The sequence below is a fragment of the Elaeis guineensis genome, chromosome 1 (genome assembly GCF_000442705.2).
Source record: "Elaeis guineensis isolate ETL-2024a chromosome 1, EG11, whole genome shotgun sequence".
Taxonomy (NCBI): domain Eukaryota; kingdom Viridiplantae; phylum Streptophyta; class Magnoliopsida; order Arecales; family Arecaceae; genus Elaeis; species Elaeis guineensis.
Genome location: NC_025993.2, coordinates 148299516 through 148318334, shown reverse-complemented (window position 1 = coordinate 148318334; position 18819 = coordinate 148299516). Strand labels below are relative to the sequence as shown.

Below are 18819 nucleotides of genomic sequence, written 5' to 3'. Positions count from 1 at the left end.
ACCAAATAGCAATTCTCACCAAGCTCTCGAGCCTCGCAGCATCACTCTTGGCCTCCGCATCATCCTCCACCAACATCTCCAGTCTCCTTCCCATATAGCAGTCGTAAGCCCAATCCGCAAGCACAGCCTTCTCATCAAATCCCGTCTCCATTTCTACATTCTTCCTGCAACAAATGATCTCCAGCAACAAGACCCCAAAACTATACACATCCACCTTAGCTGTGATGCGTCTATTCTTGCAACCACTCAGGCGCGACATACCCTTTAGTCCCTCTTATAGCAGTACTTGTTCGGGCCTGATCGGTCTCCAAAAGCTTCGCCAATCCAAAATCAGCTTATCTTGGCCGTGTAACAGTTATCCAAAAGGATGTTCTGAGGCTTTATATCACAATGGATGATCTGAGAGCTGCACTCCTCATGCAGGTATACGAGGCCCCTAGCTGTTCCAAATGCAATTCCCATGCTCTTATCCCAACTAGGCTTCTTGCTTCCAAAGAGGAACCTTGCCAAGAGCCATTGGTCATGAACTCATATACCAGGAGGCGGTGCTGTCCCTCATTGCAGTACCCCAGCAATTGGACTAGATTCCTGTGATGTGTCCGGCCAATTGCTTTCATCTCTGTTTTGAATTCCTTCTCTCCTTCCTGCACAAACTTTTTCAACTGCTTCACTGCAACAACTTTCGGTGCATCTACTCCTAAAACACCTTTATAGACTGCACCAAAAGACCCTCCGCCGAGTTCTTCCTTGAACATGTGAGTTGCCTTTTCGAGCTCTTGGTGTGTAAAAGAGCGCAAGTTTACTCCTTCAATATCTGAATCCTGGTGAAGTCTCTTAGATTTTCTGCGACATGGAAGCAAGGGAGACAAAGCAATTCCTGAGAGTAGGAAAAGATTGATGAGCACCGAGATACCTAACAGCACTGCACCAACAGGGATCAACTTTGATTGGTTTCTTTTCCTTTCGAGCAATTCTTGAGGAGGAGATGGCAAAGAGGAATTGCTTCCTGCTACTTTAATCAAAGCCTTCGCATCATTCACATGGCCTCTTCCATTGGAGAGGGGGAGCTTCTTCTTCCAGCAACCTGCAGACCCAAAGATCGCCACTGCACAGAAACAATCTTCCAAGCAAGCTCTCCTACAGTTATCTTCATTCATCGGAGTCAGCCTCTCGTAGTCCGACGTCGGCCAATTCGCGCCATGTAAATCCCGGATGACGTATGTGACTCCTGCTTCCGATGCCTCCGTGTCACAGCTCTGCGCAATGAAGTCGGGCTTGCAGCCATTGCGAGTATTGTTTGGATCCAAGTAAGAGTACATAGGCGGGCATCCGCATGTAGGCCGGCCGTCTTGGAGAATACAGTAGCTGTTGAAGCCACAAATACCGCTGCCAATCTGCACCAATGCTTAATTGCAAATGTCTTCAGGAACCCACCATGAAGTAGACCATGATGGCTGCCAGCTCCCCGTGGTGCCATTTCTCGGGTAGATATATTTCCTCAATGCACCATCTGGATCGAGGGTCACCCTCTGGTAGAATTCTTTTGTTGAGGAGGTGTCCTGCGAGGTGAGATTGACTGAGCTACCGTTCCGCATCTCAACCTACACGTATCCTGATAGATCGAAGCTGAGGCGTGATCCAGAGCCCTGAGTGTTTGGACTGGTCCAATAAGCATCATAGCTATTTTTGGTGGGGAGAGCTATGGGATTAAGCACGAAATCTCCATTAAGCATCTGAAGTTGGAATTTTCCGATAGAATAGTTGGAGTCCGATTGATGGGAGAAAAGCGAGTTGCTTTGATGGCCAGGCAGAAGGGTATCTGAGGGGTGGTCGAAGCTCTGCCACAGATAACCTGAACCGTTGCTTGCTAGGACGAAGTTGCCGGTGTCAAGCATGGCAGCGTAGCTGACGCTTTTCGTCTCTGCACTCCATATCTCCTGGCCTTTTTGGTCGCTGAGCACGAGCTGGCCATCACTGGTGAGCTTGACTTCAGATCCTGTCTGCACGGTTGGATCAGTATTGCTCGGTGTCAGATACCAAGTGATGGTTTTGTTGGGAATCTTGTCGAACCACGTTGCAAGAAGGTAGAGGTTCGTGTCGGCGATACAGCGAAAGCCAAAGGCAAATTCTTCAGAGGGAGAAGCCCTCGAGGTGTTTTCTTCAAGGGTGGACAAGGAGGAGCCCAAGGTTATTCTGCCGTTAGTTTGAGCAGTGATGGAGAGAGGGAAAAGGAACAGCAGGAGGCACAGAATAAGAGACTCAGAAGCCATGGCCATCTCTTTTGACGGCAAAGGAAGCTAAGAGAGTTGGCCACCTGAAGTTTATTAGAAGAACAACCTACAGAGAGATCAACTATAGACGGAAAGAGATACAGAGAGGGAAGAAACAGAGAGGAAGGAAACAACAAGAGGGAGAGAGAGTCTTGTTGCGGAACTTGCCTAATTAAAGACCTCGCGTCCCTTTCTACCGAAACAGACAACTTGTGTGCCGACCACGGAGTTGACCAGAAATGGTCTCCTTTGAAAATTGAGACCGTGAAAATTAAGGATGCGTTTGGTTACATTTTTTTTATTTTTAATTTTTATTTTTTAAAAAATATTTAAAATTTTTTAAAATTTTTATTATAAAATAAAAATAAAAAAATAAAAAATATGTTTGATAATTAGTTGCAATGATCTTTTTCTCTCCGCAATCTTAGATCTTCTCCTCTCTCTCCGTCCCTTTACATCGCTCCTAACCTTCATCTCCGTCTCTTCTCTCTCTCCCTCCTTCCTCCGAACAATGATACAGTAGGAGAGAGCTAGTGCGGCCCCAGCAACGACGAAGATGGCGATCGGATCTGGATCGGGCCTGGAGGTCTAATTCTGCAGCATCCGAAAGAGGCCGTGGGGGCGATTTGTGGTGGAGATCGATCTGCAACCCGATGAAAAAGATGTGCGTCTGGCTCGGCACCTTCGACTCCACCGAGGAGGCCACCCGTGCCTACAATACCACTGCCATCAGCCTCCGCAACTGCAAGGCCAAGACCAATTTTTCTATCCTGTGCCATCCCTTCCCGACCATCCCCCTCTCTATCTCCGCCTTCCCCACCACCGCCGTCGCTTTTCCCCACACTCCCTACCCTCACCAGCACCAACCACCGCTATAGTGGCCGACCTCCAGTAGCCACAGCAGCACCGTGGAGTCCTTCAGTGGGCCCCGATGCTCCTCCACCACTCCCCTCAGGTCTCAGTTTAGGAGCCAAAAGGCTGATCCGCAACACGTCCTCGCTGGCAAGGAGGACCTGCACAGTGACTGTGATTCCTCGTCCTCCATCATGGATGATGGTGTCGAGGATAGCGTCCATTTACCACCATCCGCTTCTGCCATTCGATCTCAACCTCCTTCTACCGCTTGACGACCACGACCTCGTTGATCATGGTGCTCGCCGGCCAAGCAGGCAGAGAGCCAAAGAGAGGAGGAAGAGGGACAGGGGGAGGTGGCAAGCATCGAGGTGAGTCAGAATAAGTCAGAAAAAAGTAAAAATAAATTTTAAAAAATTAAAAAAAATACTTTCTATAAAAACTAATTATTTTTATTTTTTATTTTTATTTTTATTTTTATTTTTTGTTGTGTTATCAAATATTATTTTTTAATTTTTATTTTTAAAAATTAAAAAGTAAAAAAATATATTTTTTTATGATTAACCAAAAGCACCTTAAATTATTTGCATATTATGACGTTAATTACTAAGTTAAAAAGGGCAAGATGCGGTGCTGAATGTACTCAAGCATACTAAATCGCATGAACCAAAGACTACGGTCCACACGTGTCTCAAGAACATGCCCTCAAATAGGAGATTAGATTCTATATCTCATGGAAACCCAATCATTTGCAGCAACTAGAGCAGATTATGACATTCAATAAAAAGAAGTAAACGGTCGAAGCTTCAAAACAAAACTACTTTCGATGGATGGGAAGGCTTTATTTTGAAAATACAAAAACTCTGACGTGTGATATATAGAAGTCTTGCAACAGAACTTGCGTAAAGATGGCCACGTTCAAATGCGTTGGGTGATTACCGTGGAGTTGACTGGACATGGAGAGTCCTTTGAAACTTTGACCAATGTGGAAACTTCTGGGCAAGATGTGTTGCTGGAAGAGAACCCTTGCCGAGTCTTCCCACCTCTAACGAACATCGTCCGAAGAAAGAAAAAAGGTATTGATTGCTCGACAGTCAAATTATAGATGAACCAGTTGGAACATAAAAGTATTTCATCCTCTGCCGTTGGTAACGCATCAAGAATTACGTCTCACGAATTCCATAATGCGCTACGGGCCTTGGAAAAAGGACAAAAAAAGCTAACTTTGAAATGAATGATGAATTATTTATTTCAGTGGGAAAAAAGGAATGATAAAGTCATTAACTTTGAACTGGTAAAATTATAGAGAGGGATGCTAAATACACTCAAGTATGAACCAAACTTCACACGTGTCTCAAGAACGTGCCTTAGGCGATTAGATCTCATCTTGTTAGGATTTGACGCCTCGAGATTCAGCTCACATTGAGCCCACAGCGAGGTTCGCGGTGAAAAACGGAGTCCAACGAGACCAAGATCACCTGAAACGGAGCTCGGATGGAGGAGATACGAACTTTTGAAGTCGGCACGAGAATCGAGGCGGTGGAGGACCGCCGGCGACCGGCAGCGGTGCGGCCGCAGGTGGTGGCCGCGGGACGCGCGACCCAGGCCCGCAGCCCAGGCGGGCGCGCGGGCCGGCCCAGGCCCTGCCGGGCCTGCTGGCCCTTTGCCCCGGTCCACCGTGGATCGGGCGGTCCACGGCTGGGCCTGTGGACCGCATGGGCGTTTCCCAAACATTTCACGCAGTCCACGGTACTATTCCATGGACCGGTTGCGATCGGACGGCCCAGGGAGATTGCGGTGACGATCCGACGGTTCAGGAGGTTGATTTGGCTTGTTTAGGAGACCTAAACCTAATCTAATCCAGTTTAAGGTCTATAAAAGACCCTGATCGTGAAACAGAGAACGGTGGTTATATTTTTTTCTCGCGCCGTACGAATCCGTGAAGAGAGAGAGAGGCGAGAGCGCTATGAGAGAAGGAGCAGGAGGCTCCTGGACAGCGGTCGTCAGGCTCTTTAGGGGTTCAGGGGGGTCTCCAAGAGAGAGAGCTTTTGTGAGAAAAACTTCAGGTGAGAGAGAATTGGGTATACAAGGGTTGAGGGTGAGGTCTCCTCTTGTAAAATTTTCTTTTCATAGTGAAGTTTGCATGCCCCGTGGAAGCGAGTTCTTTTGTGGCTGATCCACGTATTTTGATTGTTTTTCTTTTGTTTTGTTTCTTCTTTCTTCCTGCTGCATCGCGTGGTACTGAAAAGATCTTGGGAGGTGGTGTCCTGGCCAGACATCCACCCAACAAGTGGTATCAGAGCAAGGCGGTACAAGGATGCAGATTGCAGCGGTGGTGAGCAAGACTGAAGATGGAGAAAACAGGAACAATCAAGATGGAGATCAACAAGTTCGATGGTAAGAGCAATTTCTCCTTGTGGTAGGCAAGGATAAAAGACGTGCTCATCCAACAGGGGTTGATCGATGCTCTCTTGTGCGATGAGAAGCCGACCACCATGGAGGTGCGAGATTGGAAATGGCTACAGATGCAGGCGGTGAGTACCATCCGCATGTACCTGGCGGATGAGGTGGTGATCCATATGCTGAGCAAGACTTCTCCGACGGTGCTGTGGTCGAAGCTCGAGGAGTTATACATGGCGAAGTCTCTCACCAACACTCTTTTCCTCTGGAGGCAGTTCTACCAACTGCGGATGACTGAGGGACAGAGCGTGCAGGAGCATCTGAGCCACTTCCAGAAGATCCTCACCGACCTTCTCAGCGTTGGCGAGAACGTTGAGGAGAAGACCAGGGCGCTGGTTTTGCTGGCGTCGCTTCCCACTTCGTACGAGTCCTTGGTGACTGCTCTTCTAGTGGGGAAGAGCACTATCAAGATGGACGAGGTCACCGCGGCGATACTCCAGAACGAGGTTCTCAAGAGGGAGTATCCAGCTTCGAGCTCAGGTGGCGATAACTCAGCTTTGGTGGCTTCTGGAGGAGCAGGAGACGGTAGACGGAGCGACAAGAGATCGCAATGAGGGCGGTCTAAGTCCAGGAGGGACTTGAGCAAAACCAGGTGTTACCGGTGTGAAGAGTTAGGGCATCTAGCCAGAGATTGCCCTCAACTGAAAAATCGGACGGTGGCTGCTGTAGCGACGGCCGGCAGTGATTTAGATGGAGATGTCTTTGAGATATCTGACGAGGTATCTACTTCTTTCCAGCAGTGAATATTAGATTCTGCATGCCCCTATCGTGTGTGTTGCAGAAAGGAGCAGCTTGACTCCCTGGAGAACAGTGAGGGCACTGTATATCTGCCGGATGGATCGAGCTGTGCGATTAGAGGCATTGGGACGGTCAGCTGGAGGACACATGACGGTGCAGTGAGGAGATTGGGGAAGGTCCGATACATACCCGATTTCAGGCGAAATCTTATCTCACTTAGTAGACTGGATTCGAGAGGCTACAGGACGGTAGCTGGTGGAGGAATCCTGAGGGTACTACGCGGCGATAGGATTGTGCTGGAGGGGAAGAAGGGGAGCAGAGGACATTATTATCTGGCAGGGAGCCCAGTGCGAGGTGGAGCATCGGGAGCCAGGCGGAGCCCAAAGCGAGGTGGAGCTCCAGGAGGCGGATCGGGCACGAGACAGGAGACTCGGGAGGACGAGAGGCGACGTCGCAAGGTAAGATTCCTATTGCCGCAGGATGATGCCCCGAGCATGTCTCAGGTCAGGAGGAGCACAGCATACGACGGAGATGGGATCGAGCAGCCTGGCTCAACTCCCATGTTTGCCCATCCATGATCAGCAGACGATTGCCCCAGGGCATGGGGGCGAGGAGATCCAGAAGCTCTCGGAGTTTAGAGGAGGCCGAATATCGAGTCGAGATGGAGATTGTTAGGATTTGACGCCTCGAGATTCAGCCCACATTGAGCCCACAGCGAGGTTCGCGATGAAAAACAGAGTCCAACGAGATCAAGATCACCTGAAATGGAGCTCGGATGGAGGAAATACGAGCTTTTGAAGTCGGCACGAGAATCGAGGTGGTGGAGGACCGCCGGCGACCGGCGGCGGGCGGCAGCGGTGCGGCCGCAGGCGGCGGCACGCGGGACGCGCGACCCAGGACCGCGGCCCAGGCACGCTCAGGCCCGCGCGCAAGCGCGGCCCAGGCCCGCGCGCGCGGGCCGGCCCAGGCCCTGCCGGGCCTGCTGGCCCTTTGCCCCGGTCCACCATGGACCGGGCGATCCACGGCAGGGCTTGTGGACCGCGTGGGCGTTTCCCACGTGTTTCACGCGGTCCATGGCACTATTCCATGGACCGGTCGCGATCGGACGGCCCAGGGAGATTGCGGTGACGATCCGACGGTTCAGGAGGTTGATTTGGCTTGGTTAGGAGACCTAAACCTAATCTAATCCAGTTTAAGGTCTATAAAAGGGCCCTGATCGTGAAACAGAGAACGGTGGTTGGTTTTTTTTCTCGCGCCGTACGAATCCGTGAAGAGAGAGAGAGGCGAGAGCGCTGTGAGAGAAGGAGCAGGAGGCTCCTGGACAGCGGTCGCCAGGCTCTTCAGGGGTTCAGGGGGGTCTCCAAGAGAGAGAGAGCTTTTGTGAGGGGAACTTCAGGTGAGAGAGAATTGGGTGTACAAAGGTTGAAGGTGAGGTCTCCTCTTGTAAAATTTTCTTTTCATAGTGAAGTTTGCATGCCCCGTGGAGGCGAGCCCTTTTGTGGCTGATCCACGTATTTTGATTGTTTTTCTTTTGTTTTGTTTCTTCTTTCTTCCTGCTGCATCGCGTGGTACTGAAAGGATCTTGGGAGGTGGTGTCCTGACCAGACATCCATCTAACACATCTCATGGCAACTCAATTATTTGCAGCAACTGGAGCAGATTTTTTTTGACATTAATAGGGACCATTTGCAGCCCACGATTTAATTAAGAGCCTTTCATTGAATACTGCACCGGCTGAAAAGACTTTGATGACTAATAGAAGTTTTCTTTTCTTTTCTTTTCTTTTCTTTCTTTCTTTCTTTCTTTTTTATTTATTTATTTTTTTTTTTTTGAAGCATTGGACGACTAATGGAAGAATTTATATGGGATAATCAACTCAACATCAAAAATGATATGAATAGAAATGATAAGATCACTACATTTAATTACATCATGATGATCCTATATAGTAGTAATCTCAGATCATCTCCACTTCTCAAATTACTGTCTAATACAATAATGGATTACCCATACTTGAGTTTGGATATGAAAGGTCCACCTATGGCTAGTGATCATTGGTTGAAATTTGAGGACTGTCTAATACAATAATGGATTACCCATACTTGAGTTTGGATATGAAAGGTCCACCTATGGCTAGTGATCATTGGTTGAAATTTGAGGACGGGAATGCTTCTTAATCCAATGAAAAATATTTATATATTAATATATTATTAATATTATATCAATTATATATTATATTATATTGATATTACATTTATGATATATTATATCATATTATTATCATATTATTATTTAATAATAATTTTAAATTATAATTAAAATTATTCTACTTTATACTTATATAATAAAATTATTTAATATATTATTTATATTTATCTTATTTTTTTAATTAAAATAAATATTAGTATTAAAAAATAATATATATAAGAATAAATAAAATATTAATTTCACAATAATAATTAATATATCTTTATAGGATTGATAATTTGTAAGGCCAACAAATATATTTTTATCAAATATATTAATAATAAATATATTAATATTTTTTTTATAATATATTTTATATGATTAATAAAATACTTTTATAAAATATTTTAAAGATAATTTTGATATTATATAATTCATGATATTGAATTATCATGAAATACCAAATAAGTTACTTATAGATATCAGAAATATTTAATCACTGGAATATGACATATTAGATACAGTGATTTTAGATCACCAAAATTATATTAATTTAGGATAAAAATTATCAATAATCTTAGATCACCATGATGATATTATTTGGATCGTGGATAGAGAGAACTTAGTGAAAATGGGGGGGGTCGGATCCGGAGACTATTCAAATGGTGTTGGAGGAATTTTTCATTTTCTTTGATTTTTTTTTTTTTTTTTCTTGGCAACGCTAGAAGACTTTTCTGCGTTTGACATTATACCATGAACGAATGGTTACTCTTTCGTGAGGACACCATCGACTACTTCCACGGTGCTTTCAGGTCGACGCCCAAGTCAATAAGGTAGAAAATAAAGGACGGGGCACATCATGGTATATTTTTCCAAGATTCTTCCAACGATTGAGCCAGCAACAGTCGTTTAACAACCTCCACCGGAGAAAAAAATCCTTCAGGCAAATCCCACTCGCCGGTATGGCACCCCCTTCTCTGTTCCACCATTTCCTACTACCTCTCTCCCTGCTACTAGCTTTCTTCAGCCCTTCGCACGCTCAGGCTTACCACAACATAAGCTTGGGCTCCTCCCTGACTCCCTTAGGCGAAAACAGCTCGTGGCTCTCGCCCTCCGGCGAGTTCGCCTTCGGATTTCATCCCATCGAAACCAATACCAGCTTCTTCCTGCTAGCCATCTGGCTCGTGAAGACAGCAAACAAAACCGTAGTCTGGTACGCGAACGGAGACCAACCGGTGCAAGACGGAGCCACGGTGGAGCTGACCACCAACGGAGCGCTCTCGCTCAAAGACGACGACGGCCAGGAGGTGTGGAACCCTGGCACCAGCAATGCCACCTATGCTGCCATGCTCGATACCGGAAACTTCGTGCTCGTAAGCGCAGACGCCTCCGTTAGTTGGCAAAGCTTTGCCAATCCCTCTGACACCATCTTGCCCTCCCAAGTATTGGATCTGGGCACCAATATCCGATCCCGAATGATGGACACGGATTACTCCAGTGGAAGGTTCATGCTCAGCGTCCAAGCCGACGGTAATCTAGTGTTTTATCCCGTGGCCGTTCCATCTGGACTTCAATACGATCCATACTGGTCCAGCGACACTGTTGGAAACGGAACAAATCTCGTCTTCGACGAGCTGGGTACCATTTACTTGGCCCTAAACAACGGCACTCGATTTAATTTTACATCTGCGGGAATAGCTTCAGTAGGTGATTTCTATCACAGGGCAACGCTCGACTCTTATGGGGTCTTCAGGCAGTACGTCTATCCAAAGAATGGGACGCAGAATGGGAGCTGGAGCGAAGGCTGGAATCTGGTGGATTCTAAGCCTCCAGACATCTGCCAAGCGATAAGGACGGAGACCGGGAGTGGTGTTTGTGGCTTCAACAGCTACTGCAAATATAGCAACCAAAACCTCGTCGATTGCGAGTGTCCACCCGGGTATTCCTTTTTGGATCCAAACAGGAAGTACAAAGGGTGTCAAGCAAATTTTCCAGCGCAGAGCTGTGACGCAGATGAGAAGGCACTGTATGATTTCTCACTACTTATCAATGTCGACTGGCCTTTATCTGATTACGAGCACTTCAGCCCCATCGATGAGGACCGATGCAGAGGAGAATGCTTAAGCGACTGCTTCTGTGCGGTTGCTATCTATTATCAAAACAACGGGGATTGTTGGAAGAAGAAGCTCCCCCTTTCCAACGGGAAGAAGGGCGATTACGTTCAGAGAAGGGCTTTCATCAAATATGCCAAAGGTAATGACTCCCAGCCTCCACCTCCGATTCCAGTCATGGTGAAGAAAGACGGAGGGCATTGGATTTGGGTTGGATCCCTGCTTCTAGGAAGCTCTGCTATAGTAAATTTTGTCCTCATCACTGCAATCCTTTTCCTGAGGTTTTGCTCCTATAACAAAGTAAGACGGAAGCTTCAGCCTGGCTCGAACATGGCAGCGCTGAGCCTTCGCTCCTTTACGTACAGTGAGCTTGAAGCAGCCACAAATGGATTCAGTGAGGAACTGGGCAGCGGTGCTTTCAGCAGAGTCTACAGGGGTTACTTAGATGATGAGCCTGGAACCTGTGTTGCAGTTAAGAAACTTGATAACCTTTTGCCAGACATGGATAAGGAATTTATGAACGAAGTTGGAAGCATCGGCCGGACCCACCACAAGAACCTGGTCCGATTGTATGGATTCTGCAACGAAGGAACCGAACGGCTTCTGGTATATGAATTCATGAAAAATGGCTCGTTGACGGAATTCCTCTTTGGAAGTGTCAGGCCACACTGGCACCTGCGAGTCCAGATAGCTCTGGGAATTGCAAGAGGCCTCACGTATTTGCATGAAGAATGCAGCAGCCAAATCATCCATTGTGACATAAAGCCTCAGAACATACTCTTGGACGACAATCTAGTTGCAAGGATATCCGATTTTGGATTGGCAAAGCTTCTGAGGACAGACCAGACTCGAACGAACACCGGAATAAGAGGGACCAGAGGGTATGTTGCACCGGAGTGGTTCAAGAGCATGGGGATCACAGCAAAGGTGGATGTATACAGTTTTGGAGTCATGTTGCTGGAGATCGTGTGTTGCAGGAAGAACGTGGAACAAGAGGTGGGGAACGAGGAGGCACTGATACTGACATACTGGGTTAACGATTGCTACAGGGATGGGATGTTGGAGTTGGTGGTGGAAGGTGATGACGAGGGAGCCCTTGACATGAAGAGGGTGGAAAGGTTTGTCAAGGTGGCCCTTTGGTGCATCCAGGAGGAGCCATCAATGAGACCTACAATGCAAAAGGTGACTCAGATGCTGGACGGAGCAACCTCCATCCCAGAGCCCCCTGATCCTTCCTCCTACATCAGCTCAATCCAGTGAAATCATAGACTTGCTACCATAGTATGTCTCATGTTTGTTCTTAATCTATGTCCTGCTTATGTGAAAAATAATGGCATTCTCTAGCCAGCTATGATCTTTGTGTGCATCTATTTTGTCAATCCCTGGGTTAGCAAGTGTATCAATTTTAAAAGTCCTAGAGTGTCTCTCTTTGCTCTTGCTCTTAATAGTTACCTTGTGTATCAAGTAACAGTGCTTTTGATAGTATGTGTTATCCAAGTGTTGCATCATAACCAGCGTATGAATGAAAGTTTAATGAATAGCATACAACTTTTAACGAATGACTATAGGTTTGAGTGTCTTTGCATAGCATTCCTCTGATGTACAAGAAAGCAATGGAAAGACCTTGATTTTAGATGATGGTATAGTAATTGATTCAGAGCAAGATCTATTGAATGCAAAGAGGAAGTTTGGACCTCGGAAATGTCATCAGCCGGGCTGTCTGCTCAGTTATTGGATTTTTTATTGAGAGAGAGAGAGAGAGGCCTAAACTCTTGCAGTATCTGTACTTACAATTGGAAGAAAATACATAAAGTTATACCACAGAAAAAGAATCAACAGAAAATACATAAGGGTACGTTTGGTTACACTTTTTGATTTTTAATTTTTGATTTTTAAAAAATATTTTTTATTTTTTTATTTTTGCTATTAAGTAAAAATAAAAAAAGAAAAAAATATGTTTGGTAACTACATTGCTATAAAGCAAAAAGCAACGTTTCGAGACGATAGATGAAGAGCTCGATAAAAGAGAAGGATTCAGAAAAGAAGAAAGAAGAGAGTGGAGAGGTGAAGAGCTCGACGAGGGAAAAGAATTTGGGCTCTTTACTTTTTAATTTGACATTTTAGACATGGGAAAGCAAAAAAAAGCAGAAAAGCAAGTTTTGGAAAGCTAAAAATTTTTGCTTTGCATATAAAGTAATTATTTTAATTTTTTAATTTTGATTTTTTATTTTTTTTATGATGTTACCAATACTGCTTTTTGATTTTTGCTTTTTAAAAATCAAAAAATAAAAAAATTATTTTTTTAATGGCTAACCAAATACACCCTAAAGTTATAACCACCTATGATGCTTACTAGGCAATGGACACCATTGGAAATGGAATTCAGCTCATTTTTCAAGAAATCGGTCATCATCTACTCTCCTGTACATCCCAGGGTCTGTAATTTAACATCTGTGAGCCCATCCTCAATGACAGAATTCTACCAGAGCAATACTGGGTCTTGATGAAGTCTTCAGGCAGTATATCTTCCCAAAAAGAACTGGAGCAAGAGCTTGATGAAGTGGAATGCTGTGGTTTATGATCTTAGGGCAGACAGGGTTGCCAAATAGTCAGAGGCAGTAGTACTTGTGGGCTCAAAGCTACTATAAGTCTGATGATAAACAGAGGGCGGATTTGCAAAAGTCTGCCTCAACATTTCTTTTTGGGTTCTGATAGGAAATGCTAAGGGTTCAAACCTGTCTGGTAACCCAGAGATGCAAGGGGGGAGCAGAGAATTTCAGATCCGCAGGGTTGTTGAACATTGATTGGCCTAAATCATTCTTGGAGTAACTAAGCAACAAATGTGAAGAGCAACCAACAAAACATACATGGACAAAAACTCACTGTTTTACCAAGCATCAGGCAACAAATCTAGGAACATTCCTCTGTGGCCACTTCTAACCCTAGTATGATAGGTATTAAATTCACTCTCATCTAATACTCAATTAATACGTCCCTCTATCTTATCCTCAATGCAGCATTTAATATTTTCAACAGCACCAGATTAGGTAAAACATGATAATAAATGATGAATTTCGTTGAACATACATAATAGGATGAGAATTATAGTAAGTTTCATTGGGTCTTCACAATGAAATGACAGCTTTCTGCCCACATAAAATTCTGATAGTGACAGCTGAAGTGTGTCAGATGCAGTCAGGGCTATAACTTGAGATGCCTCCCATCCTTTTATAATAACCTGATCCCTAAATGTAGGCCATAACTTTGCTGCCAAATGAAAAAGATTTCCAGGTTCAAAAAAAAGAAAAATCAGAAAGCCACAGATTTTTAAATATACTCTCAAATAATTAAGGTTGTCTTCACGTACTGCTTTAATTGGCAAGTAGAAAAACCAAATAAAGACACATCCATAGTCCTACAGGAAACAAAAGATAAAGCAATAAGAGTTCCGATAAATGAGTGACCACAAAATTTGTCCCGATATTAAGATATTTTGCAATATGGATCATGTGTTAATGAGAAGCAAAGACAGACAAAGTGATATAGCTAAAAAGATGAATCATAAAATAACAACAGAAGTACAATTATAAGAGTAGCTGCTTAAGATGATCAAACGAGTAAACTAGATAATTGACATTTCATAATTACAGATAACATCATTAGGTAGAGAATATAAAACCAACAAGTGATCCTAGATAAGAAAGTAAAGGTATGGGCACATATCCAGATAAGCATGCAACAATGCTATGATGGACAAATACAAAAATCAGTATACCAGTATTACAGAATGTTAGTAATGGCCGAATTTTTTTTTTTAAAAAAAATATTGGGCAATAAAGCTAGAGAATGGACATAATCATCAGCCAAGAGTTCTTGCTAGTTATACAGAGGAAACTTCAAACAATGGTCATGAGAACTAAAATCAGGGGGACCTCAGAAATATGGAGACAACTAATAGTGAAAGATAAAAATCAATCACCTAATTTTACTGAAAAATGCTGCTGACAGAGCCATCACCATGAACACGACGGATCGTCTCAGCAAGAAGGTTTGCAACAGAGAGAACAACCAGTTGAGGAAAATAATTATGTTCGGCAACTGGAATGGTGTTTGTAACTATCACTTCTTGAAAAAGACCTCCAGAGAGCCTCTCAATTGCAGGAGGACTGCAAACAAAGAATGACAAATCTTATTTAACAAAGAACTCAAATGCAAAAGCTAATGATTTAAGAGCTATTACTTCTTTCAACGTGCAAAGCAATATCAATGACCTAATGATGGTAACAATATCAAAACTTCAGATGAAATGCACAGAAATTTTATTTTATGCACTAGAATGGCTATGTGCATTGCATCTCATACACATTTCCATCTGTCTAACCATGAACCAAATTTCCTTCTGGAGTATAGACAGGTTTAAAACATGCATGGACTGAAGGGATTATTTTGCATGGATAATGCACATGGTACGCCAGTGGCTAGTCAGTATTTCCATGCCATATATCAACTGAGTTTGTCCTTCCCCATCTTGTTACTGAGCTCTAGGGAGTCATAAGTAAAAAAACAACAATCGAAAAGCAAAATTATGCATCTGACATCTCTGAATTCTTCTTTTTACACTATCAAAGTTCTTTTAATACCAACAGCGGGATTACCAATTGACGGTATGGACTGTTTCTTTACAGTTTATATATATATACACACACACACAAAAGACAATAGGTTATTACTAATTCTTGTGAATGCTCTCTTGTCATAACATGTTGGAGAAAAGCCATGTAAATGTTGTATAGAAATAGTACAGGAATAGGAGCTTTTTGTAACAATCCATTTGTACATGAAACAAGAAATGGGAGATGACTCCCCCTTCCTGTGCTATTCTAAATCCCAGTTCATACCTTGAGAAAACTTATCAAACTCACTGTTCTTCCACCTTCCATGCAGTCATTTTGGCAGTAGACAAGCCGACAAGCTGCAGAATGTGTGTATGTGTGCACATATGTACACATACTTAAATACACAGATATACATATAAGAGAACACATATAAACACACATATACCCCTGAGTGAGACCTCTTGACATGGGACACAAGGGGTTAGGGCTGCTTATATGTGACGGTGGGCCTTTGAAGCGAAGAATTAGAATCTAAGATGAAAGGAAAGTTTGGATTTCATGGGTAGGGACAAGACTTTTGAAGTGTTTTCTGCTGCAAAATTAATAGCATAATAATAATAATAATAATAATAAGGTAGTAGTAGTAGAACATGGAAGAAAAGAAGAATTAGAGAAAGGGAGAAAGGATTAACAAAAGGGAGGGGAAAATGGCCAAACTTTGGCTTTCTTCATTCTTTCAATCAAATCATCATCTCAAACAACAGCTCTCAGAAAAGAAGATTACAACCTTTACACACACTCAAAACCATTATAACTTTAAATCTTAATTATCAAATAAAAAACAAAACCTAGCCATCAATTAAAACATAAGAAAAAAATCCTGACACACAAAAGCCCCTAACAAGTTACTGCTACAGTATCCTGATCAGTTCCTGCTACAGTTCTGCAATCAAAACCCATGGATAGTGGCTGATACAGCAATGCTATAGTAACTTGACCACAAAGAGACTTTAAAAATCACCAAAACTCTTCATTAAAATATGGATGGTTTGGATCTTGTAAACTAGTCATTTGATACACATTGGTCTCTTTCCCAGAACTTGGATGTGATTGAGACAAAAGCCCCAACATCACCTTACTTGCATTTTGTCCACCTTCTAGCCATTGCACCTATTAGAACAACTAATTTACCAAATTGCAGATATTCTTCTCATCCAATGAATTTATTTTCCCCTAAGAAATTGAGCTCCGCCACTTCAAATAGGAAATTTCAGTCAGCATTTTCATATGCTTTTCAGTCCATCTTAATCGATACTCCCAATTAAGTTCTATGATGCCAAGAAGCAATTTCCCATTCTGTGGCAAATAAATCTTATATGTATGTACCATTTATATTGAGATGCATGGATGAAAGAATTCAAGTGAATTATTACCAATTACCTAGTACCTGATTTACAATCTTCCGCATTCCATTTTGTAGGCTGATTGGCTGAAATTCTCCACCTTGCCACAGCCATTTTCTTAGGTATTACTACAATGTAAGTGGAGTTCAACCTTTCAAAGTTTTCTTTACCTTCATATAACTCTGCAAATATTCACAAAAGATCTTCTTTTATGACTTCCCAAAACTTCTGAAGGAATAAAATTGGAAGCCATCAGCCCCCCCCCCCCCCCCCCCAGAGCTTATTTTCACAAGATCAAATAACAATTATGTCAGTTCTTCGATGGTATGATTCAAGACTAGATAAGCACATCCTATCATCATGACATAGAGCTAGCAATATATAGTCTTAAACTTCCATCCCAACTAGTTCCTCAAGAAAGGCAGTAAAACACTACACCATTTCCTTCAATAAAATGTTAAGCAAGCGACTCTTGAAGGCCATTTATTTGGAACCCTAGACCAAGGCTCCAACCTCCAACAAGTTACACAAGCAAGGAAATTTAGCATTCTATGCCATTTGAGCTAAGCCAAAATGATATGCTATTACACCTTTCTTTAGTTTAGTATAGATTTACAAATTAAAAATAATAGGGGAGTGTTCTAAGTGATAAGGAGTACTCGTACAAATACATTCACTCCCAGAATCTTGATAGATATAAAAGTTTAATTTTAATGAATATAGCGTAAAATCTTAATAAACATAAAGTTGGATCAAAAACTTATTGAGTGACTTGCTACTACATTGCTTGTGCAACTGCCTAGGCATCTAGGCAACTGCATCAATAGGCTAGGTCTACCACCTGTGGCAGCTTTGGGCTATCTGATTGCTATGTTTAGACCACATACTAATTATGGAACTTACTCTCAACTTTACCTTGTGACTTTAAGAAATAATTACCAACTACCAACTATATACTTTCTATATCTAATGAAGAGATCTTAATAACTACAAATTACGGACTTCAGATGCATCTAACATTTTTTTCTGAATTCAGCCGTTGATGCCTGAGAAGAAGTATTGCTTACCAGCAAATTACTAAGTATTAATAGACTATGGAAGACCACAAGTCTGATATTTCAATCATGGTTGAGTCGACAAACATGGAAGTGAATTCCAAATAAGTGCTTACCTGAAAACAGCATGGGTGCAGCATGCATAAACTGCACTTGCACCCTCCTTCTGCAACAAAGCTGCTGCATTGGTGATAGTTCCTGAATTCATAAGCATGTCAAGTACCATGAAAGGCATGTCTACAATGATATTTTGCAAGATTTGCCTTGTATATTATTAGTTTAGATGAAGAATAGCTTACCAGCAGTGTCAATCATGTCATCTACCAGAACAGCAACCATTCCCTTGACATCCCCAATCAAGTTCATAACCTGCATAATTCAAATTCAATTTTTGATTACGTTTCTGTGAAAATCGTCTCCCACATATCTGAATTTGATTTATAAGAATAAAATGTAAGGTCTATTCTCCGGTTTTATTTATTTCTTAAAAAAAATGATTTTATGCAAGCTAGAAAATGATTTTACAATATTAGATTATGAACATGAGACAATGGTATAAGAAGAGGTATATTTAGAAATATTGCACTTAGCAATCCTGCTTAATTGAGCCAATCTACTTCTTCAAGTTGTAGTTTCACAAATTCTAGCTTTAGCAGTCAGGAAAAAAAAAAAGAAGAAGAAGAAATTACAGGATAAATGTATGAATGGATCTCTAAACACAGCATATTCACCTCAGAGATATTATGTCCTTGACGTCTTTTATCAACAATAGCTAAAGGTGCATCTGATAATTTCTTGGCAAGACCACGTGCTCGTGCAACCCCTCCCACATCTGGAGAAACAACTACCAGGTCCTTTGGAGAAATTTTCTTACTAGCCAAGTAATCCAGAATTACAGGCTACATAAATTAAATAATTCATTATACATTTCACAGGATAATAATATTCTCCAATTTTCATATGCCAAGCACCACAAAAGATGATACTGTTTTTCCGCAAATCTTCTTAGAACTAAAAAAACATGCATGACGAGAAGGTATATATGCAAAAAACAAAGAAAATACCTGTCCAAATACATGATCGACAAAAATATCAAAATATCCCATTGCCTGTCCAGAATGGAGATC

The 18819-nt window shown here is 42.6% G+C and overlaps 4 protein-coding genes and 1 pseudogene across 6 annotated transcripts in view; 2 read left to right on the top strand and 3 right to left on the bottom strand.

The window, feature by feature from the left end:
- Window positions 1-380: 380 nt before the first annotated feature.
- Window positions 381-1595, bottom strand: LOC140856643 (G-type lectin S-receptor-like serine/threonine-protein kinase LECRK4). Its single transcript, XM_073254661.1, has 2 exons — window positions 1435-1595; window positions 381-1365 (listed from the first exon to the last, which is right to left on the bottom strand). The coding sequence occupies exons 1-2, from the start codon at window positions 1593-1595 to the stop codon at window positions 381-383; spliced, it is 1146 nt and encodes a 381-aa protein (XP_073110762.1).
- Window positions 1596-1601: 6 nt separating this feature from the next.
- Window positions 1602-2276, bottom strand: LOC140856641 (G-type lectin S-receptor-like serine/threonine-protein kinase LECRK1). The gene has a single exon (XM_073254658.1). The coding sequence runs from the start codon at window positions 2274-2276 to the stop codon at window positions 1602-1604; it is 675 nt and encodes a 224-aa protein (XP_073110759.1).
- A 550-nt stretch (window positions 2277-2826) lies between these two features.
- LOC140856640 (ethylene-responsive transcription factor 3-like) lies at window positions 2827-3497 on the top strand (annotated as a pseudogene).
- Window positions 3498-9373: 5876 nt separating this feature from the next.
- On the top strand, window positions 9374-12029 carry LOC105037174 (G-type lectin S-receptor-like serine/threonine-protein kinase LECRK3). The gene has a single exon (XM_010912866.4). It carries the CDS (start codon window positions 9470-9472, stop codon window positions 11876-11878), a length of 2409 nt encoding a protein of 802 aa, XP_010911168.3. The 5' UTR covers window positions 9374-9469; the 3' UTR covers window positions 11879-12029.
- A 1474-nt stretch (window positions 12030-13503) lies between these two features.
- The window catches only part of LOC105061245 (ribose-phosphate pyrophosphokinase 1), a 19050-nt gene continuing 13734 nt past the window's right edge, over window positions 13504-18819 (bottom strand). Inside the window, exons 5-11 of one of the 3 annotated variants that reach the window (XR_012134315.1) lie at window positions 18757-18819; window positions 18424-18591; window positions 17992-18061; window positions 17809-17890; window positions 14598-14784; window positions 13986-14033; window positions 13504-13885 (exon numbers count right to left, since the gene is read on the bottom strand). Coding sequence is in view for 1 of the 3 variants with exons in the window: in XM_073243411.1 (XP_073099512.1) it covers window positions 14604-14784; window positions 17809-17890; window positions 17992-18061; window positions 18424-18591; window positions 18757-18819 (564 nt within the window). In the remaining 2 variants the exon portion in view is untranslated. The remainder of the gene's footprint in view (window positions 13886-13985; window positions 14034-14597; window positions 14785-17808; window positions 17891-17991; window positions 18062-18423; window positions 18592-18756) is intronic. The other 2 variants (XR_012134314.1, XM_073243411.1) reach the window with 2 other exon arrangements.